At 45.1% G+C, this 23,732-nt stretch overlaps 1 protein-coding gene across 1 annotated transcript in view; it reads left to right on the top strand.

Moving 5' to 3' along the window:
* TXLNG (taxilin gamma) overlaps positions 1-23,732 on the top strand; it is a 62,120-nt gene that overhangs the window by 31,263 nt on the left and 7,125 nt on the right. Inside the window, exons 2-9 of the mRNA XM_030199697.1 lie at positions 907-1,222; positions 4,304-4,395; positions 11,753-11,923; positions 13,082-13,276; positions 17,611-17,730; positions 19,942-20,016; positions 20,986-21,078; positions 23,183-23,278. Coding sequence (XP_030055557.1) covers positions 907-1,222; positions 4,304-4,395; positions 11,753-11,923; positions 13,082-13,276; positions 17,611-17,730; positions 19,942-20,016; positions 20,986-21,078; positions 23,183-23,278 — 1,158 coding nt within the window. The remainder of the gene's footprint in view (positions 1-906; positions 1,223-4,303; positions 4,396-11,752; positions 11,924-13,081; positions 13,277-17,610; positions 17,731-19,941; positions 20,017-20,985; positions 21,079-23,182; positions 23,279-23,732) is intronic.

Raw genomic sequence — 23,732 nt, 5'->3', positions numbered from 1 at the left:
CGTCGTCGGAAAATGGGCTTTACTGCATGCAACGGTTTAAAAATTCTTCGTTAAAGGCTCATTTAAGGCTCGTTAAAGTTTAGTGCATCTGGCCCTTGGTTCTGAGTAGGAACAGCTGACCAAGTGGCGCAAAAGAGGGTGTGAAGAAAGTCTGAGAGTGGGAGAGAACACTGCTAGAGCTGTGGAGTGCACTGTGAAAAGGCTGGAGCAAGCAGGTGGGGTCTAAGTGATAAGTGCAAAGAAACCTGAGTGACAAAGACCAGAGAAGGGCAATGAAAATGATAAAAGGGATGGAATGACGTCCCTGTGAGGAAAGCTTAAAGAGGCTAGACTTCTTCGGCTTGGAGAAGAGACAGCTGAGGGGAGATATAATAGAGGCTTATAAAATACTGAGTGGAGTGGAATGGGTAAAATGTAAACTGCTTGTTTACTCTACAAAAATACAAGGACTACGGGGCATGCAATGAAAGTACTAAATAGTACATTTTGAAACAATTCAGAGAAAATTATATTTCTTTCTCTCAATACGTAATTAAACTCTGGAATTCATTGTCAAAGAATATGATAAAAACAGCTTAGCAGGGTTTAAAAAAGGGTTGTACACGTTCCTTAAAAAAAAAAAAAGTCTATAAGCCATTAAGATGGACTTGGGGAAAATCCTCTATTTATTTCTGGGATAAGGAGTATAAAATCTGGTGTACTCTTTTGGGATCTTGCCAGGTACTTGTGACCTGGATTGGCCACTGTTAGAAAGAGGATACTGGGCTTGATGGTACTTTGGTCTGTCCTAGTATGACGATGCTTATGTACTTAATGCCTTCTCCATCAAAGAACTATTCGTTTACTGAAAGGTGGTTGAATATTTATCTAAATACAGACTTATGGTGTTTTTGTCTCTTGTTTCAGTTTGCATTTGGCATGATGGAGAGCAGAAAAGTGTGTGGACTTGGTTTGGACGTCCCAGACCTTCTGGTGAACAACAAGCACTTGGAACCAGAGACCCTCCTGCAGCGGCAGGAAGCCAACTGCGACGGTGTGGAAAATCCGCTCATTCTGCAGGAAGAGGATGACGACTATACCACAAAGCATCGGGAGCTGCTGGTGTCCGGGTACTGCCCACAGGAGGCGCGGGAAGAGAATATAGGAAGTGAGGAGCCCCGCAGTGACCTACCTGATGGTCAGCAGGATCCAGAGAGTGACAAAAGCAAAGAAAAAGCTCTAGGTATCCTCTTCAGCTTGCCCTTGTCCTTTTAATTGGCTCTTCAAATGAAGGTTACCTGCTAGCTGCATTGTTTACAGGACAAGCTGCTCCGTCTTAATGTTATTCCCATTACATGCAGAGATTTAGTCTTTACTTATCTTAGGAGTATTATGAAGAAAGGTTTATGCACAGAATCAGGTAAAACTGAAAAGGATCAGCCTGTACTTACAAACAAAATGAGAAAAGGACCCAGTCAAAACACAACTACATGAGAAAGATTTGCTCAAGTAGATGCTATGAAGTGGAGGTAATGCATTTCACGGGTCCTGCCCTTGTCCACACTTTGTGTCCGCCCCCCCCCCCCCCCCCCCCCCCCGTCCATGAACATGCTCTGTTGTCTTGTCCCCTGACCCTTCCAAGAGCATGCTTTGTTTACCCCCATCCATGAGCATGCTCTGCTTACCCCTGTCTATGAGCATGCTCTGCTTCCCCCTCCATCCATGAGCACAGTCTGTTCCCCCTCCCCCTGTTCGTGTGCATGCTGTGTTCCCCCCCTCCATCCATGAGAATGCTGTGTTCCCTCCTCCATCCATGAGCACGCTGTGTTCCACCCCCCCCCCCCCCCACTGTCCATAACGCTCTGTTCTCCCTGTCTGAGCACGCTCTGTTCCCCCCGTCCGTGAGTACAGTCTGCCCCCCCATCCCCTCCGTCCACATTCAGCCCAATTTTATTCACATGACAAACAGAACTTCATTATATAATGTGGGATTTGAAAAAAGCAGAATCAGAAATTCTGTAATGCCATGTCCTGATGAGGCTTTGAATAACAGCAAATCTGGGGCAGCTGACAGTGTTAAAGATTATAATATACTGGAGCAGAGGAACAGTTCATTTATTGCTAGATGACATGTATTTTTAACCCAGTTTGGCAATGATGTGAACTTCTAATGGACATCTGTGGTTTATTATAGCTTTGATATACCGTTCTCAATAAACATGTCTGATCGGATTACAATAACAAATTAAACAAAAGAAAGGAAGTCTAGTCAAATAGTTAAAAGTACAGAAGCATGCATGCCACAAATCTATCAAATACATTAATTACAATCCAGTTCTATCATTCTGATATTACATTTATTCAAAAGACATACATTCCCTACTATCTGCTAAAATTAAAAATACAAACATGTACAGCTCGTACCATACCATACACAATTTTACTGTGCAGTAAACTCTGTCACCTTTCTTAAGGGTTTGTGTGACCGAAGGCCAGTGTAAATGTTCACAACTTTATGATCAGATTCTGCTCGAGTGAATTCAGGAGGAACGTTCCACAGTGTTGGAGTTATGTAGAAAAAGCACTAGCATATCTCACTACCATTGGAGGTGGTATGGACTTCCTCAAAATTTCTTTTCAGAATTAAGGGCAGTTTGACAGAATTGTAATTTGTTAGATGAACATTTGAGTTTGAGCTAGAGAATGACACGGGGACCTGTGGTAACCGCGGGGATGGGGACGGGAACAGACCCCCATGGGGATGGGGACGTTGTGGGCATAACTCAAACATAAATAACAGTCCAGTTCATTAACAGGCTTGAAAGTAGACAAAGTTTGTCCCATGTCATTTTCTACTTTCAAGCCTGTTAATGAACTGGACTTATTTTTGTTTGAGTGATGCCTACAACGATATTTTGATTTTTTTGGAAAAACAAGCAAGCATGCTGACCACAAGTAGCAAAATTTGCATGGGGGATGCTGTACATCCTGCTACCAGCACATCTTCTAAGAAGACATCTTCTGTCGAAGGAAGGATTTTGGAAGACAGGAGAGCTAGATTGAATCCTGAGATTGTTGATGACTTCTTATTCATCCACAGATTAAAAAATCATAACAGTTCTTCATAGGGCATATATTTTTCCCCTCTAGGGCATACAGAATGGGTTGTATTTTGTACCCCTGGACGTTTTAACAGGGTGGATTAGGATTCCTTGGGATAGTAGAAACCAGCTATTGTTGGGTTTGGAAGGGAAGGGTAGAGAGTGGTGATGGGGGGGTGGGGGATTATTATAGCTGCTTGTTGTTATTGTTTTCTATTCGTAATTTATACACAACAGTTGCACAGCATATTGTTCCTTTTCATACTTTACTAAAAAGATTTAAATATAAATTCATAGGTGTTCAAGTTTTCTTCAGGTGAGGACAGAGCCCACGGGGTCAGGGACAGAACCTGTTGGGATAAACTTTGTCCCCATGTCATTCTGTAGTTTGAGCCACAGTTTTCACCATTTAAGAGAGATTCTCCTGGGAAGGGTAGTGTGCTGGAGCTGGCTCACACCAACTTGCAAGAGCAATTTACATTTTAAGAATTTTGGGAGCAGGTTGTTAAAGTAGGCCCCTTCGTGGCTACTTTAACAACTGGCTCCCAAAATTTGGGCTCGGGCCCCCTCCTGTGAACGCCCTGTTTAATTTGCTGGCGGGGATGCATGAGAAGTCCTGGCATGCTGCTCAGAAGCCAACACCTACAGAAGGTGAACTCTCCACAAGAAAAACAAAAGGCAAGCGGACAAGTGGATCCAAAAAAACTCCCCTGCTCAGAACCAGAAGCAGTGGGGAGCAGTGGCAGTCCATTTTTATGGTTGGCAGGGCTCGGCATCCCAGCCAGCAAAAGTATGCTTAGCAGGCCCGCATTGAGGGGTGGGGGGAATGCTTGTCCCCCTAGTCCACCCCTTCCCCCCCCCCCCCAAATTGCAGGGATGTCTATGCACAGAGAGAGAGCCCGTTGTTAAAAATGTACCAGCACACCACTGGTTGAAGCATGTTTACAGGAAGACCTTTGTAGAATGAGTTCAGTGCTGTTCCAGCCACAGAGATTCAGGAGCTCTTTCCTCACCACTGTGCAGTTGAGACCATTTGTGATATAAAAAAAAAATGAAACAAAACCCAAGCTTATGAACTGTTTCTGTGACAGTTGGAGAATATGAACTAGTTACCGGGTATGTGCATCGATGTTGATACCTGTATTATTTCTTTTTTTGTAATCTGCCTTGAACTATTTTGGTTAAGTGGAATATAAATGCTGAAATTTTAAATTGTGTTTCAGGAAAAGAAGTGCTGGTGTTGATGCAGGCGCTGAACACTCTTTGTACTCCAGAAGAAAAGTTGGCAGCACTCTGCAAGAAATACGCGGATCTCGTATGTGTCTAGTAAAGAAGCCTAACTTGCTAACACAGATCACGTCTACATTTTCAAAGCATTGAAGATGTAGGCCCAGATGTACAAAACCTAACGAGCCCACAACTTGCGTTTTAAACTGGTTCCAGCCAGTTTAAAACGCAAGTAGTTCACCCCGGGCATGCACTAAGGGCATTTTCCCTGCCACGGTAGCAGGCAACGAAAACGGAATGCAAATGTTTGAAAAGCTATTATAATGAGCTGCAGTACCGTTGCAGCCCATTATAATCAGATGCACTACCGTTTTTCCGATTCCCTTACCGTAGGAGCCCTAACGAGATGTCTGACCTCTTGTTAGGGCTCCTGTGAGGGAATCGGAAAGGAAAAGGGCCCCCAAAAAAGGTAAAAAAGAAAAAAAAAAAAAGCAGGGAGCGCAGGTGAGGGGCGTCCTTTAAGGACGTACTCTCCCTGCGCTTCTGAGAGACGTCTTTTTTTTTTTTTCTTTTTTTTTTGCAGTTTTTTGTTCTGCCGGCGCTCGTGTTTTTTCCCCCCCTTCTTGAGAGTCTTTGCCGCGCCACTTACCCCTCCACAGCGAAATTTTTCTATTTTCCTGGTTGCCGGAGAATCGGGACGTCCCTTTAGATTAGGCTCCTCTTCCTGGTCTCTTCAGCCAATCAGAGCACGTTTCGCTGACAACAGCCAGCTAAGCCCGCTTTGATTGGCTGAAGAGACCAGGAAGAGGAGCCTAATCAAAAGGGATGTCCCGATTCTCCGACTCAGGTACCGAAGGAATAGAGAATGCAAGTGAGCTACAACGAGTAGCTCATTTGCATTCCCTATCGTTGATGCATTCCCGTTCCCTACCGATTCGCTATGGAATCGGTAGGGAACGGGAATTTCCAATGTCTTTCATGCATCTGGGCCGTAATTTTAATGTATGCCGGTTGAACAACCTCCTTGTAAGAAAAGGAATGAAACCGCTCTTCTGATGCAAGTCCATAGCATAAACAACCTCCAACTGAATCTTTTACTTAGCCCAATAGCCTCAAGGGAGAGTCAAGCTAGTTTCCAGGAAGAAACTTATCATGAGATCAGTTGAGCAACGGAACAGGTTACTTAGGGAGAGGGGGAGGATTGCTGAAGATTTTTAAGAGCAAGGTAGAAAAATATATTGGGTGTAATATGGGTATAGCAGGCCTTGCCTGGGATTTGGACTGATGGCTTCTGGAGGTGCCTAGCAGCTTCATCTTTCTGTGCTCCTTTGCTGTCTGGGTGCTGACATGGTTAACAATGTAAGGCATGGATGCCACATACCTTGCAAACAGTCGCATTGCGTCAGTGAATGGTTTAGAGTTGCGAGCAAGGAAACTGTTTTCACGTCACAGGAAACGGCTCTGGTGCGTTTGTATGTGTTCTATGCTGGTTTTCCATCTCTGCAATGAAGTGGTAATTTAAGGAATAAATCAGGCTTTGAGATCCAGAAGGCAATTTATTATTTGGAAACGCGCTAAAGAACCAGATCAAGGTCTTAGTGTTTCTGATCAGAACTTGTACATCAAACAGTTGAAGTAATCGGGGAGCTGTCAAATGCATGGGTTTCTCTTGAAGTCAGAGGTGCTGAAAGGAGGAGAGGAAGCGTGTTGTGAAATATTTATTTACTAGTAGAAAAGGCCCGTTTCTGACACAAATGAAACAGGCGCTAGCAAGGTTTTCCTCGGAGTGTGTATGTTTGAGAGAGTGTGTGTGAGAGTGACTCTGCGAGTGTGTGTGTGTGACAGTGTGTCTGTGAGAGAGTGTGTGTGTGCCTGGGGCCCCTCCCTCCCACCCAGTTCCAGTGTCCCCCCATCCTCCGTGTTCCAGTGTCGTCCCCCCCCCTCCATTCCTCAGAGTTCCAGGGTCGTCCCCCCTTTTTTTTTTTTTTTTTAGTTTTTGTACAGGTGGTGCATTCCCCTCCTCCTCCCCTCTCGTTCCCTCCTTCGAATTCCAGACCCCCCATCCCTGCCTCTCTCCGAGTTCCAGACCCCACCTCCCTCCCTCTCTCCGAGTTCCAGACCCCACCTCCTTGCCTTCCTCCATCTGATTTGCAAACCCCCCTCCCTCCGATTTCCAGACCCCCCTGCCGCAACCCTCTCGAGCCCCCCCTTCCCGCCGCCAACCCTCCCCTGCCGCTGTTGCATACCTGTGCTGGCGGGGGACCCCAACCCCCGCCAGCCGAAGTCCTCTTTTCGGACGCGCGGCGTGGACGAATGATGTGATCAAGTTTGAATCAGTTTGTGTTCGTGCTTCTGACGTCAGACGCACACAAACAGATTCCAACTTGATCACATCATTCGTCCATGTCGCGCGGCCGAGAAGAGGACTTCGGCTGGCGGGGGTTGGGGTTCCCCGCCGGCACAGGTACGCGATTTCGGTGGGGGAGGGTTTGCAACCAGAAGGGGGTCGCGGCAGGGGGGTCCAGGGGTCACGGACTGGGGGGGGGGTCTGGGAATCGGAGGAAGGGGGGTCTGCAAATCGGAGGGAGTTGGGGTCTTGAACTTGTCGGGGGGGGGAGAGAATGGATCTGATGTGGGGGGGGGGGGTTCCTCCGGGTCGCGTCATAATGGGTCTAGTGACGTCAACTAGGGTTACGGACACAGGCAGGCAGACGCATAGAACGTTGGAGGTGAGAATTATTATATAGGATTTCACACTTCATATGCCGCTGTATCTGACGGACAGGACAAAGCGGTTGACAAAACAAAAACGGTTAAAAAAAGAAAAAGAACTGCAATAGATCATAGAAAAGAAATCAGGTACATAAAACATACGCAACCAGAGACACAGACTCAGTCAGGTATTAGCACCCCATTACGCTGGACATCGCACACATTTGTAAGCCTGCTGAAACAGCCAGGCTTTGAGTAAGGCTGCAGGTAACTTCAGCCCCTACACGTACATTTATGAATGTGCTGTACGGTTTTATAAGTGACTAGGAAAAAATGCCCGTTTCTGAGCGGAATGAAACGGGCGCTAGCAAGGGGCCCCCTCCCTCCGTCCCTCGAAGCTACTTGCCTTGTTCGCTGTGGGCCATTTCGGCCCTCGAGTGTCAATAGCTCCGCCCTCGACGTCATGACGTTTTGACGCGAGGGCGGTGCAGACACTCCAGGGCACACTGGATATCTCGGGCGCCTCAACTTCCGTGGAGGCTTCAGAACGTTGGGGTTGCCTTTTATACAGTGGGGGAAATAAGTATTGATCCCTTGCTGATTTTGTAAGTTTGCCCACTGACAAAGACATGAGCAGCCCATAATTGAAGGGTAGGTTATTGGTAACAGTGAGAGATAGCACATCACAAATTAAATCCGGAAAATCACATTGTGGAAAGTATATGAATTTATTTGCATTCTGCAGAGGGAAATAAGTATTTAATCCCTCTGGCAAACAAGACCTAATACTTGGTGGCAAAACCCTTGTTGGCAAGCACAGCGGTCAGACGTCTTCTGTAGTTGATGATGAGGTTTGCACACATGTCAGGAGGAATTTTGGTCCACTCCTCTTTGCAGATCATCTCTAAATCATTAAGAGTTCTGGGCTGTCGCTTGGCAACTCACAGCTTCAGCTCCCTCCATAAGTTTTCAATGGGATTAAGGTCTGGTGACTGGCTAGGCCACTCCATGACCCTAATGTGCTTCTTCCTGAGCCACTCCTTTGTTGCCTTGGCTGTATGTTTTGGGTCATTGTCGTGCTGGAAGACCCAGCCACGACCCATTTTTAAGGCCCTGGCGGAGGGAAGGAGGTTGTCACTCAGAATTGTACGGTACATGGCCCCATCCATTCTCCCATTGATGCGGTGAAGTAGTCCTGTGCCCTTAGCAGAGAAACACCCCCAAAACATAACATTTCCACCTCCATGCTTGACAGTGGGGACGGTGTTCTTTGGGTCATAGGCAGCATTTCTCTTCCTCCAAACACGGCGAGTTGAGTTCATGCCAAAGAGCTCAATTTTTGTCTCATCTGACCACAGCACCTTCTCCCAATCACTCTCGGCATCATCCAGGTGTTCACTGGCAAACTTCAGACGGGCCGTCACATGTGCCTTCTGGAGCAGGGGGACCTTGCGGGCACTGCAGGATTGCAATCCGTTATGTCGTAATGTGTTACCAATGGTTTTCGTGGTGACAGTGGTCCCAGCTGCCTTGAGATCATTGACAAGTTCCCCCCTTGTAGTTGTAGGCTGATTTCTAACCTTCCTCATGATCAAGGATACCCCACGAGGTGAGATTTTGCGTGGAGCCCCAGATCTTTGTCGATTGACAGTCATTTTGTACTTCTTCCATTTTCTTACTATGGCACCAACAGTTGTCTCCTTCTTGCCCAGCGTCTTACTGATGGTTTTGTAGCCCATTCCAGCCTTGTGCAGGTGTATGATCTTGTCCCTGACATCCTTAGACAGCTCCTTGCTCTTGGCCATTTTGTAGAGGTTAGAGTCTGACTGATTCACTGAGTCTGTGGACAGGTGTCTTTCATACAGGTGACCATTGCCGACAGCTGCCTGTCATGCAGGTAACGAGTTAATTTGGAGCATCTACCTGGTCTGTAGGGGCCAGATCTCTTACTGGTTGGTGGGGGATCAAATACTTATTTCCCTCTGCAGAATGCAAATAAATTCATATACTTTCCACAATGTGATTTTCCGGATTTAATTTGTGATGTGCTATCTCTCACTGTTACCAATAACCTACCCTTCAATTATGGGCTGCTCATGTCTTTGTCAGTGGGCAAACTTACAAAATCAGCAAGGGATCAAATACTTATTTCCCCCACTGTATATATAGATGATTTTTGTATGTATTACCCCCTTGTACAAGTGGCAATCCATTATAAAATTAGTCTTTTTACTCTTCAAGTCTGGCAGTAAAACCAAATACCAATATTCTAGTAATTGCACCCTTAGAATGAAGTAAAGTTTATTAGGATTTATTTACTGCCTTTTTGAAGGAATTCACTCAAGGCGGTGTACAGTAAGAATAGATCAAACATGAGCAATAGACAATTACAGCAGTAAAAATATTCAAAAACAATACAAAGTATGGCAAGGTATATACTATTTGCAATGTCAACACAATACGTAATTAAACATTATAATTGATAGTGAAGGGTATACAGTTGTAACATATAGATGAGTAAAAAAAGTAGGAAGAATTAGAAAATAAGGGACTGATTTGAAGAAAGTTGAAACGTTGTTTGCCTTTGTATGAGATTCGTCAGGTCCTGTGCCACCACCAGTCCAGGGAATACTTCTGTTAGGGATGCGCATTTCTTAGCATGCCTTCAAAATTTGAATCCATACAAAATCGATTTTCAGGCGTTAAAAATGTTCATAAAACAAATGGGTGGAAAAAAAGGTTCAAAAATTGTGGGGAATAAAGCCAAATGAACCAAAAATTTGGTCTTTGCACATCCCAAGTGACAGGCTAAGATAAGCAAGGATTTAAAGCAACATCCATACACATATGGGGAAACACTTCAGAAGCCAACTGTGCTGAAGCATATCTATGAATTACTTAAATATATCTTCCACAGTTTGTGTATTGGTGACTGCAGGTCATGGTTGAAAATCATATTTGTGGTATTTTTTTCAGGGTATTTAATGAATGTCTCACTTTGCCCAGCCTCTACATATAAAAGTATACAATCCCATTATAAAGCATATATCCGTTTTACCTGATGAGAGAGGTGTGTGCACTGACTTAGCAAATGAAAGTGCACGTGCTGCGTCAAACCACACATACATTGAAAGGAGTATCCCAGCGGGAACTAAATGTATATGTACAAGTCTGGATACCGTACCTTCAAAAGGATATAAACAGGATAGGGTCAGTCCAGAGGGCGGCTACTAAAATGGTCAGTGGTCTCTGTCATAAAGCGTATGGGGACAGACTTAACGATCTCAATAGGTATATTTTAGAAGAAAGGCAGGAGTGGGGAGTTAAGATAGATACATTTAAATACCTAAGCGGCATAAATGCACAGGGGATGAGTCTCAACTTAAAGGAAGCTCTGGAACGAGAGGGCATAGGATGAATTTGAAAGGGGATAGACTCAGAAATAACCTGAGAAAATACTGATTCATGGAAAGGGTGGTGAATTCATGAAATGGCAGAGATGAAAACAGTATCCTAATTTGAGAGCTTGGGACAAGTACACATAGGATCTGTAAGGGAGCGATAGGGAGAGTATATGGCATGGTTGGGCAGACTGGATAGGCGAATATGGTCTTTATCTACCTACATTTTTCTATGTTAAACTTTTTTTTAAATTCCATTCTTGTCTGACTATATACTGTGTTGGGTAAAGCTTTCCTGTGTGATATAGGTTGTTCTCCGTCTGCTCCATACTAGAGTTTGGACCATCACTGAATTCTTTTTTTGTTGTTTTTTTAAATAAATAATCAAAATATGTCCTTTTAGTCTGAGTTACTTACTCATTGGGGTTATTGTTCTCTCTTATCAGGGTTTTCCGTATGAGGAAAGGCTAAAGAGGTTAGGGCTCTTCCTCAGCTTGAAAAAGAGGTGGCTGAGGGAGAATATGATTGAGGTCTATAAAATCCTGAGTGGTGTAGAAGTGAATCGATTTTTCACTCTTTCAAAAAGTATAAAGACCAGGGGACATGGAAACACTTTTAAAACAAATAGGAGGAAATATTTTTTTCACTCAAAGCATAGTTAAGCTTTGGAACTTGTTGCCAGAGGATGTGGTAAGAGCAGTTAGTGTAGCTGGGTTTAACAATGGTTTGGACAAGTACCTGGAGGGAAAGTCCATAGTCTGTTGTTGAGATTTGTATTTATTTATTTTTGTTACATTTGTACCCTGCACGTTCCCACTCATGGCAGGCTCAATGCGGCTTACATGGGGCAATGGAGGGTTAAGTGACTTGCCCAGAGTCACAAGGAGCTGCCTGTGCCTGAAGTGGGAATTGAACTCAGTTCCCCAGGACCAAAGTCCACCACCCTAACCACTAGGCCACTCCTCCACTGCTTGCCCTGGGATTGGTAGCATGGAATGTTGCTACTATCTGGCATTCTAGAATCTTGCTACTCTTTGTGATTCTGGAATGTTGCTACTAATTGGGATTGCTGCCGGGTACTTGTGACCTGAATTGGCCACTGTTGGAAGCAGGATACTGGGCTACATGGTCCATTATGACTATTCTTGCGTTCTTATGTAATCATGCTTGAGTGCAAAGTATGCTGTAATACAGATCCTACTAGGGGCTTCACAAACTTTTTTTCTCAGAACTATAGGCCCTTCCTTCAGACATCCCAGTCAACAGTTAGTGAAGATTCCCGCAGGCGGTTTCCAGTCATGTCTCATTACTTTCTTTCCTCTTTGCCTTCAGCTGGAGGAGAGCAGGAATGTGCAGAAGCAGATGAAAGCGATGCAGAAGAAGCAAGCCCAGGTAATGAAAGAGAAGGTGCATCTGCAGAGTGAACACAGCAAGGCCATCCTGGCCCGTAGCAAACTGGAATCACTCTGCCGGGAGCTCCAACGTCACAACAAGACGCTAAAGGTCAGTACAGTACCTGGAACTTTTAAGTTTCCAAAAAGACACTTAAAATTCAACTTACTAATAAAGATATAAATGAATGAGCAGTGCTGTGGGAGAAGCTTGACAACTATGTCCTGTGCAGCAGAGAATAACCTCAAAACTCTTGTTCACTCATAGGCAGTGCCAGTCCTAAGGAGTTTTGAAGCAACTCTAGTTTTCAGGATGATGGTTTACCTGCTGTAAAAATGTGCTTACATTTGCATATCTTGTGTAGCCTAAAACCCTGAATTGTTATGGCTTCTGAGAGTCCACTTGGCCTAACCCTGTCTGGTTTGTGGAATCTGGTTTAGTTAAACCAGGCTCGCACAGCTGAATTTTTGAAAACTGGACACACCTGAACCAGATGCAAAATCCTTAGCAGGTAGTAAAAGTATTCTTTTACAAAGACACTGTGCACCATCTTTAGTCTTCTGTGTGGTGATTGGATGGGGAGCAATGTGGAAATGTGAACTAAAAAGCATTTCTTATCATCCCCACCAGACCAGTTCAGAACTAATATATTATGTCTATCAGAAAATTGCAAGCGATTGGTCTGCATCTCAAATTCTGCCCAATAAAAGGCACTATGAAGTTCAAGCTCATCAGTGTTTCTCTGTCTCCAGCAGATGACGATGGGCTGACTGTGCACTTGGTCTGATCTGGTGTGGCTAGCTCCTAGGCCAATTGGCGAAGCGGTGTCCAGTTGAGCATTAAGAAAACAGGACTCAGATTTTTAAAGAGAGAGAGAGCCACAAGGGGAGTAATCTGAAGATTTTGAGTCCCTCCCCTCATAAGAGCCAACTTTTCAAAATGATTTGGGGTGCTAAACCCAATATAAATTACCCCATCCCTGGCTCCAGTACTCTTCTGGCTGATGGCAGACCTTCAGATTGATAAGTTAGAGTGCTGGGAGGGAGGGGTGAAAGCTGAAACCAGTGTTATGTATTGGTAAGCCTAGTATGTGGGGGGGAGAGGAGGGCTATGCATGAAAGCTTTTCTGTCCCTTTTTGAATCTGGTAATCTTGATTTTCAAATTAAACATAATTGCACTGTTGGTTACCTGATATGCACAAGTGTCGCTCCACATTTCCAGCAAGAGCTGAGATTCTGCCAATAATAAAAAGTATTTTGGCCCTGAAGGAGGAAAATCTCCAGCAAGCGCGTGATGATGAGGAAAGACGTAAGGAGGCGAGCACACATTTCCAAATGACACTGAATGAAATCCAAGCCCAGATGGAGCAGCACGATGTGTACAATGCTAAACTGCGGCAAGAAAACATGGAACTGGGGGACAAATTGAAAAAGCTCATTGAGCAGTATACGCTTCGAGAAGAGGTAAATACTCACTGCAAAAGACACTATAGGTTAAAAAAAAAAAAAGAAAGAAAGATGGTAGAAATGGAAAAAGTACATAAAGATTTTGCACGGGATCCTTGGATACCACCCCATATAAATTTAATTTAACTTGATTTTGACATTTATAATCAACTTAACCATCAAGTTCTAGACAGCGTACAACAAAGTGAAACCATCTTTAAAAGGTCAATACATTGTCCAAAAATAGCTAGTATAAAATCATTACATATTCAAAATGCACAAACCCAAAGATACAAACACCATATCATTAGTGTAATAATTAAAATATTTTACCAGATGTCAAAATTAGAGAATGACACAGAGATGGGGACCTGCGGTAATCCATGGTAAATCTGTGATTAAAAAAATAAAAAACAAAAACGCATTTACTGTGAGTGTGGGAGCAAAACTTTATACCACCCCACAGGAGAGATAAAAAGCCTTGCTCCCATGGTTAAAAAAAAAAAAACCCTACAATTAGCATGGGTCCAGCATCTCTTCTCCTTACTTCCTCCATCCCCTCCCTGTCACGTCTCTCTACCTTGGAGCCACGAAGAAGATCCCCCAAAGGCTTGCTCCCTGCTCCAGGGCCTTCCCTTCTCTGCTGGCTCCTGCCTTCTGATGTAACGAAACAGGAAGTTACATCAGAAGGCGAGAGTCAGCAGAGGAGAGAAGGCCCCGGAACAGGCTTGTGGGGGATCTTTTTCACGGGGGGAGGGGTTGCATGGCTGGAGGGACGGGGAGCTGGAGGGGACAGAGGCAGCGCTAGAAGGAAGGGACGGAGGGCTGGAGGGAGAAAGGGGGGGCATAGGCAGTGCTGAAGGGAAGGGACAGATGTGCTGGAGCTGGTGGATAGGGGGAGAGGTTCTGGAGTTCCATGGGGGGGCTGGAGGGAGATGCTGGAGTCCCATTGTGGGGGGGGGGGGGGGGGCTGGATGAATGGAAGGAAGAGAGGTACTGGATGTGCAGGGGGGAGGGGAGAGAAGGGAGGGAGAGAGATCAGACTAAGGGGGTGAAGGTAGAGGGAGTGAAATACTGAACACACAGCGGAGGGAGGGAGAGAGACACATTGGTATGGGGAAGGAAGAGAGGGGAGAAACTGGACACGGGGAGGTATACAGAAACAGAGGGGAGATGATGGGCATGGAGGGGAGCATAGGGACAGGGACACAAAGGTGAGGTGTCATTCGGATGGTATATGGACACAGTGGAGAGGCAGTGCCAGACATGGGAGGGGGTATATGGACATAGAGGGATGATGCTAGACATGGGGAAGAATAGGAACACAGAAGATGCTGGACTTGGGGGGGGGGGGGTGGCTAGGGACACAGAGGAGTGATGCTGAATACAGAGGGAGGGTTTAGGGACAGAGTGGTGATAAATATGGGGAGATGGACACAGGGAAGTATAGGGGACACAGAGAAGGGAGATACTGAACATGGGGAAAGACACAGAGATGGATGGTGAGCATGGAGAAAGAAGAAATGTCAAATGGGCAGGAGACCCTGGCAAGTGAGTTGTGAAGATAGAGGAAAACAAAAACCAGAGCCTGGGACCAACATGATTTGAAAAATAAAATGACCAAAAGGTAGAAATAAAATGTATTTTCTATTTTGCGATTAGAATATGTCTGATTTGAAATGTGTATCCTGCCAGCGCAGGTGTTAGATGTGGCTAGGTCCCAGGGCAGAAATTTGGGGGGGCACCCCAAAGCCCAGTACCAGGCCATGCCTTCTTCAGCTTTGAGCGGGCAGTTGTCCTAATTGCACTCCCCTAACACCATCCCTGGCACGTGTGATCTTTATATTTTGCACAGTATAACTACTACTACTACTACTACTTAGCATTTCTATAGCGCTGCCAGGGTTACGCAGCGCTGTACAAGTTTAAACATGGGGAAGGACGGTCCCTGCTCAAGAGAGCTTACAATCTAAAGGGTGTGGCTTCTTGGGGTTTTGGTTTAATATATGTTTATTATTTTTGGTCAGCTATTATGTGTTTTGCATTTGCGCTCTGTGTGTGTGTGACGGAGGTATTCTGTTAGCATAAATTTTCTATGTAGCATTCTGTAGTAATTTGGCTTGTTCAGTTTTCCTGATAGTGAGGGGATATTTTATTTTGTTACATTTATACCCCGCGCTTTCCCATTCATGGCAGGCTCAATGCGGCTTACATGGGGCAATGGAGGGTTAAGTGACTTGCCCAGAGTCACAAGGAGCTGCCTGTGCCTGAAGTGGGAATCGAACTCAGTTCCTCAGTTCCCCAGGACCAAAGTCCACCACTCTAACCACTAGGCCACTCCTTGTTCTGTATTGTTTGTGATTTATGAAACGATAGATGCACAGAATATTGTTTCTTTTTATACTTAAATAATTTTAATATAAAATCATAACTGTTCGAGGTTTGTGCAATGGGATCAGACCGAGCTTGTGGGGACAGGGCAGGGACGGTGATGGAGACAAACTTTGTCCCAGCATCATTCTGTAGTCAAAATTTGATGTACTCCATTGTCAATCTGATAAAGAAAAGGCAACCGCACAGCCAGTAGCCTCACCAAATGGGGTAAATATTCAGAATGGTCAGTTTTGCAATTGAAGACTCTCTCAGATCAGTTTTCAAACAGGTCGTCCAGTGACATCCACTGAAACAGCCTAGGTATGTACAAGTAGATTATGCATATTTTCAGTGGTACTGCATGTATGGTGTGTTGCCGATGAAAATACGCACTTTATACATAAAGGCACAGATACTGTGTGCTCCACATTGTACCTGGTTTTGGCAATCCAGCCCAAATGTATTCACTAGAACAGGGGTTCTCAACCCAGTCCCCGGGACACACCAAGCCAGTCAGGTTTTCATGATATCTGCAGTGAATACTGGATGAGAGCAATTTCCACACACTACCTCCATTGTATGCAAATCTATCTCATGCATATTCATTGTGGGTATCCTGAAAACCTGACCTGCTAGCTGTGTCCTGAGAACTGGGTTGAGAACCCCCTTCACTAGACACATAGGTGCCGAGTGGACCCATAGTGGTCCCTAGTTCCAGAACACCCCTTCCATGCCCACATATCTGTGCATATAAAAACCACACTAGCTGGAGTGCACGCCAGGGGCGTAGCCAGACTTCGGCGGGAGGGGGGGTCCAGAGGCCGAGGTGAGGGGGCACATTTTAGCCCCTCCACCCGGCGCCGCGGCCCCCCCCCCCCCCCCCCCCCGCCACCAACTTTGACCACCCCCACCCCCCACCCCCGCCATCGATGCTCTCGACCCCCCCCCTCCCGCCACCAACCTGCCATCGCCTACCTTTGCTGGCGGGGGACCCCAACCTCCGCTAGCCGAGCCAAGGTCCTCTTCTTCCCAATCCCACGCAAGGGTTCATTCTAGTCTGAAGTCCTGCAAGGCTTCATTCTGTTTCTGTGAGTGTGTACGTGCAGGACGTCAGACTAGAACGAAGCCTTGCGCGGGATTGGGATGAAGAGGGGCTCGGCTGGCAGGTTGGGGTCCCCCGTCAGCAAAGGTAGGCGACGGGTTGGCGGCGGGAGGAGGGTCGAGAGGGTCGTCGGCAGGGGGGTCTAGGGGCAAATCTACGGGGGCCCAGGCCCCCGTGGCCCCATACTGGCTACGCAACTGGTGCACGCATGAGTTTAATTTCCAGCGGGACTGCACTTATAAAGCTCCCCATATTAACAACCATTCTTTCCCAAAACTGAGCTATTTTAATGCAGGGGGAACAGACAAGCCTTCAGGTTTCCTCCAGTCTCTTTCTTGGGCCATAAGTGAAAAAGCTAGAGCTCTTACTTTCACCTTTCTCCAAGATGCAGCCAATCATGGTTTTTTGTTGTTTTTTTTTTTTTTTTTTGTCTTTTTCTGTTTTTTGCTCTACTTATCTGCTTTGGGGTTGAAGGGGGACGTGTAAGGGACTCCTCTCAAATATCCTTTGTAACTTTATCCTGCATTGTGCACATCTTCACAAAGTTTATTTATTTATTGACAAAAGGCTTGATATACCACCATATGCCATGGAAATGGCTTCAAAGCGGTGTTACAAATTAAAAGCTACAAGGGGGATGACAGAGTTCAGCAGGGGTAGAGTAAACAAGGGTGAAAAGGTGAGTCTTTTAAGGCAGATTTAAATGCACGGTAGGAAGGTTCTGAGCGAAAGAGAGAAGGTGATACGTTCCAAAGCTTTAGGCCGACATAACTAATCGTAGAGGTTCGGGTTGATTCTAGTCAGATAGCTTTAGTATGATGTGTTTAAATGTGCTCCACTTCTGACGTGCTGACGATAGCTTTCTCTCTGCTCTCAGCACATCGATAAGGCGTTCAAACACAAGGAGCTGCAGCAGCAGCTGGTTGACGCCAAACTTCAGCAAACTACGCAGCTCATGAAGGAAGCAGAGGAGAAACACCAGCGAGAAAGAGAGTTCGTAAGTGCTGCTCATGGCCAGATACATAGAACTGCTTATGTTTAGCATTTGCAAGCAGGTAGCTGCTGTGCCGTGATTGGTGGAGGGGTAAAGAGCGCCAAACAGGCGTACGTACTGGTAACATTTATTGTATTTATTTTGAGGTCGATATTCAAAGTGATTTAACCAGGCAGAAACGACTCCTGGCCGGTTAAGTCACTTGTTTGGGGCTATCCGCTGATATTCATTGGCACTTAACCTGACGAAGTTGTCTGCTCCATGATTGATCCGTGGTTATTCAGTTTAGGTAGTGGGTCCAATGATTGGAGTCAGATGGGGTTACTAACAGCCTTCCCCACTTAAGCCTAAATTTAGGGGACCCAGAAACCCCCTAATATTTTCACCCGTTAGCGCTGCTGAAAAACAGCTCAGACCACTAAACGCAAGGATTGCTGTTTTGTGGGTGGTCCAGGGGTGGAGCTGGCACTTATGCGGTTAAATGCTGATATTCAGCAGTTAAATCGCACCACATAAAAGTCAGTCCTATCTTTATGCGGTGTCACTTATTTATTTATTATTATTTATCACATTTGTATCCCACCTTTTCCCACTGATAGCAGGCTCAAAGTGGCTTACAAAAAATATTATAGTAAGTTACAATGCAAGAAGTACAATTTTTCAAATTTAGCAGAATAAGAAAAATAAGGGTATTGAAGTAGGATATAAATAACAATCAGTAGTAAATATGAAAGGTAAGATGTAGTTAGAGTCTATTGGATGCTGAATATCGCACTTAACCACCTAAGAGATAGGCGGTTGCATAAACCCAGATATCCAGTGCCAGTGCCTGTTGAACTGAGGGACATTAATGATGGAAATTATTTTACTTTTCCACATTTCTCCTGCCTATAGAGTTTGGGAAATTATTTTACTTTTCCACATTCCTCCTGCCTATAGAGTTTGGGAAATTATTTTACTTTTCCACATTCCTCCTGCCTATAGAGTTTGGGAAATTGTTTTACTTTTCCACTTTCCTCCTGCCTATAGAGTTTGTATGTCCTTCCCCCTAAGGAGATGTGCAGCTGGTGGGACTGATTTTGAGAAGTAAACCATCTGACTGTGCATGTAATTCTCACATTGGGCAGGAGCATTCCCTTGTTTCTGTCACACTGCTCTTTCTACACTGACAGACAGATGATCAAAAGCAAACGCTGGTGCTAGAGGCTGTTAGCGCCATAAGCGCCGGCGTAGGCTACCTCCCCATGATCAGAGCCCTCGAGCGCGTGAAACAATGCGCTCGAGGGCTCTTAGCGCAAGTAGCATGCAAATGCATGCTAATCAGCGCTTAACGCATTCATCCCCAATGATCAGCGTCCAGCGCGCCAAAGATTGGGTCGCTGGCCACGACAAACCCTACGCCAGCTCCAAGCTGGCGTTAGGGTTTGCAGATCTTTGGGGAGGAATGGTGAGCCCTGTCCAGCATGCATTTGCATGCTGGCAGGCCCCCATTCCCCCCTACAGCAAACCTGCCAGCGAGGGCAGTTGAGAATGTCCAAAAGTTTTGGACATTTCTGTGAGGGGCAGTTGAGGATCCAAATTTTGGACGTTTCTGCAATGGGCAGTTAAGACGTCCAAAATTTGATGTTTCTATGAGAAAGACGTCTTTCTCATAGAAACATCCAATTTTGGACGTCCTTAACTGCCCATTGCAGAAACATCCAAATTTTGGACGTCCTCAACTGCCCCGTCGCTATACCTCTGACACCCCCTTGAAATTTGGCCGTCCCTGCAACAGGGCAATTGAGGACATACATCTTCCGATTTAAAGATGGGCGTCCTTCTCTTTTCATTGGTCTCCAGCCCCGAGCTGTCAAACAAGTGTGGGAGGATTATGCTGAGTGCATGCTCAGGCACAATTCTCCCGCACTTCTACCCCATAATTAGAGATAATTGTGCTGCTTAAATTTGCATGCATTATCTCTGATAGCACCCCGCGCTGTTCCAGCGCTATTTTAGAGCGCTGTTTGGAACAGCGCGGAGCTTTTGATCATCTGCCTGTGAATCCAGTATGCAAGGGCTGCTCAACCAGCTGTATGGTGCATTTCCTGTTCAAATCTACCCCACTGGGATCATTCCTTTTCATAAACCTCCCTATACATAGAAAAGGATATGGTGTAAAGCCTACTAACCTTTTCTTTATTATTGTTTTTGTACACCCTCCTCCTTAACCAGTTGCTGAACGAAGCTTCAGAGTCACAACATAAATGTGAGCAGATGAAGCAACAGGAAGCCCAGCTAAAGCAGCAGGTAACACAATTAACACGAATGCAGAGTCTGACTGTCTTTAATTTGAGGAGTCGTGTGGCTTTGCATGGTTAGTCTCTCCATTCACCCTTACCTGGGATGAATCAATGTAGAATATATATTGCCAGGAGTTATTAGGAAAAGGATGTAAAATAAGACCGAAAATGTTATAATGCCTCTGTATTGTTCCATGGTGAGACCTCACCTTGAGTAATCAAAATGATAAAGGGGATAGAACGCCTCTCATATGAGGAAAGGCTGAAATCTGCTTACATATATATAAAAACAGAAATAAGGGTCAGTTTGTTAGAAGATGTTTGCTAGGTCTTATATGAAATACATATGTTCCTCTAAAATGAAGTACAAAAAATCTACGCCAAGTTTATGAATACATCAAAAAAGTGAACATTGATGTGCAAGTGTCTTTTCCTGTAAAGAAATATGTTAAGTATGTAGGTTAGTAAGTATGGAAAATATGTTTGTTATAATTTAATTTCCCAGATAGCTGAATAAATAAAATTAAGATAGCTAATTGTTTTTTTTCGTCTCGAGCCTGAGAAGGTTTTCAAAACTCCTTCCCATTTGTCACTTTAATCATTATGGATCAAAAAACTGGGGTGCCTCCTTGTTGATCACCGCCACAACTGGGCTGTAATGCTACCCCCATTATATCCCTCACCTCCAACAGGGGAGCTTGAGCACAGGGAAAAATGTCCGCCTCTCCCCCCCCCCCCCCCCCCCCCCCCCCCCCCCAAGAAATTAAGCTGAAGCTAAAATGTCTTAGTACGAGAATAGGTTGTGGATCTATTTATGACAGTATTTTCCTTGTGTGTCCCCAAGGCGTATTTGATGCACCTTAAGGTTCACATACATGTGCCATATGCGAAAGGCATTGTGCCAGGGGCAGAAAACCAATTTCTGAGAATGTGAATTGCAGTAATCTTACAGAACCTGTGATTTGTTTCCCTTAAGCTTTCCCTGTACATGGATAAGTTTGAAGAATTCCAGACTACAATGGCCAAGAGCAATGAGCTTTTTACAACTTTCAGACAAGAAATGGAAAAGGTAGTAACAGGCCGTCATAGCTACAGGTTGTGGAAATATTGTAATATGTATAAAGAAATGTGCAAAACACTGATAGAATATTCTTTTCTGTGCCAAGAAAGCAATGTTTTATTATTTGAGAATGGGTTCTTTTCAGATTTCAGTGTCTTTATTTATTCCAAACTTTCTGTTCCACTTTAACTGGCTAGCAGGACAAAGTAGTTTGCAAACTAAAATCACAGGTAACACAAAAGAAACTACAGTAAAAATAGGAAAGAAACATACCAATCAAACCAGGCTACCAAGTAATCAATGCATAACCTCCACTCTATTGGTGCCAAAGACCATGCTGGACAGTACTCACTGGTTCATAATGAGGGGCATAATCGAATGGCGGCGGCCATCTATATGGCCGGCACCGCAAAGAGCAGTCCCGAACCTTATTATCGAAAAAGATGGCTGGCCTTCTTTCATTTCGATAATATGGTTGGGGCTGGCCAAATGTCAGAGATGGCCAGCATCGGTTTTCGCCGATAATGGAAACCGATGCCAGTCGTCTAAAACCCAGCCAAATCCAAGGCATTTGGTCATGGGAGGGGCCAGCATTTCTAGTGCACTGGTCCCTCTGACACGCCAGGACACCAACCGAGCACCCTAGGGGGCACTGCAGTGGACTTCAAAAATTGCTCCCAGGTGCATACCTTTCTTACCTTGTGTGCTGAGCCCCCCAAATCCCCCCCCCCACCCAAAACCCACTTCCCACAACTGTACACCACTATCATAGCCCTTAGGGTTGAAGGGGGCACCTAGATGTGGGTACAGGGGTTTTCTTTTGGGGAGGGGGGTTTGGAAGGCTCCCATTTACCACCACAAGTGTAACAGGTGGGGGGGATGGGCCTGGGTCCACCTGCCTGAAGTGCACTGCACCCACTAAAAACTGCTCCAGGGACCTGCATACTGTTGTCATGGTGCTAGGTATGACATTTGAGGCTGGCAAAAAAATGTTTTTTATTTTTTTTTTGAGTAGGAGGGGGTTGGTGACTACTGGGGGCGTGAGGGGAGGTCATCCCCCATTCCCTCTGGTGGTATCTGGTCAGTTGGGGCACCTTTTTGAGGCTTGGTCGTGAACAAAAAGGGACCAAGTAAAGTCGATCAAATGCTCGTCAGGGCCGGCTTTCTTTTTTCCATTATTGGGCAAAGTCAGCCATCTCTTAACCACGCCCCTGTCCTGCCTTCTGTACCCTGCCGACACGCCCCCTTGAAGTTTGGCCGGCTCCGCAACGGACTGCAGTTGAGGCCGGCCAAAATCGGCTTTCGATTATGCCGATTTTGCCGGACTTGAGAGATGGCTGGCCATCTCCCGATTTGTGTGGGAAGATGGCCGCCCTTCTCTTTCGAAAATAAGCAGGAATACTATACACCTTTTCAAACAACCAGGCCTTGAACAGGGATTTAAGCTTTTCAAGGAGAGTTCACCATGCATTGACACAGGCATTGCGTTCCACAATGATGGAACAATAAAAAAGAGAAAGCACTATGCCAAGTGTTCTCCAACCAGGCTACATGGGGGGCCCAGGCAAAACCAAATGACAAATGAGAAGAATTTGTAGATAGGATTTTGAAACCACATATTTCACGTCCTCAGAGGGCAGAAGAATTTTCAAAAGCTTATGGCCTTCATGGCTAGACACCTTTCACCACAGTGAGAGGGTCTCACCCTATCCTCACAGGTATCCCTAAATATACACATGAGAGCTTTGTATACACTATGAGAGACTATGCAGATCTCTCATGTGTATATTTAGGGATATTCTGAAAACCAGACTGGCCAGTTGAGAGTGGGGGTCAAGAACTGGTTTTGAGAACTACTACAGTGTATAATGTTTCTTAAGAAATCCTGAAACCACATTCCCACACACACCTTCTATGCGCTTAAAATTATTTTAGCTTTTGTGAGGTAGTAGTTTGGGGATTATTCAAGTACATGTGCAGTGATAGTGGAAGCACAGACCATTTAACACTGGAGCTTACACCCTTTTATCTCTGTCCATACATTGGCAAGGTTGGCTTTACAGTAAATTGTAATCCTCAGCACAAGGTGAATCCATCTTGAAATTCTTTGCAGATGACCAAGAAAATAAAGAAACTGGAAAAAGAGACCATAGTCTGGCGTACAAAGTGGGAAAATAACAATAAAGCCCTTCTACAGATGGCTGAAGAGGTAAGTCACAGTCATACTTTCACATTAGGAGCCCTAGAAGCAGAGAAAATGACAGAAAATAGACCCTACATCCTCTCCAGTCTGCCTGCTGGTCCATCTACAATCCCTTCTTCTTCCAAAAGTCATCTGTACTTGTCCCATCAGACAGTTGACTGGGTACTGTTCCACACATTCATTATCATTTCCATAAATAAGTATTTCCTTAGTTTATTCCTGTGCCCTAAATAGACCCTACATCCTCTCCAGTCTGCCTATCTGTCCATCTACAATCCCTTCTTCCTCCAAAAGTCATCTGTACTTGTCCCATCAGACAGTTGACTGGGTACTGTTCCACACATTCATTATCATTTCCATAAATAAGTATTTCCTTAGTTTATTCCTGTGCCCTAAATAGACCCTACATCCTCTCCAGTCTGCCTATCTGTCCATCTACAATCCCTTCTTCCTCCAAAAG

Source organism: Microcaecilia unicolor, chromosome 4 (assembly GCF_901765095.1).
Source record: "Microcaecilia unicolor chromosome 4, aMicUni1.1, whole genome shotgun sequence".
In the NCBI taxonomy this organism is placed as follows: domain Eukaryota; kingdom Metazoa; phylum Chordata; class Amphibia; order Gymnophiona; family Siphonopidae; genus Microcaecilia; species Microcaecilia unicolor.
Note: the sequence above shows the minus strand (reverse complement) of the source record. Positions and strands in the feature narration are given on the sequence as shown.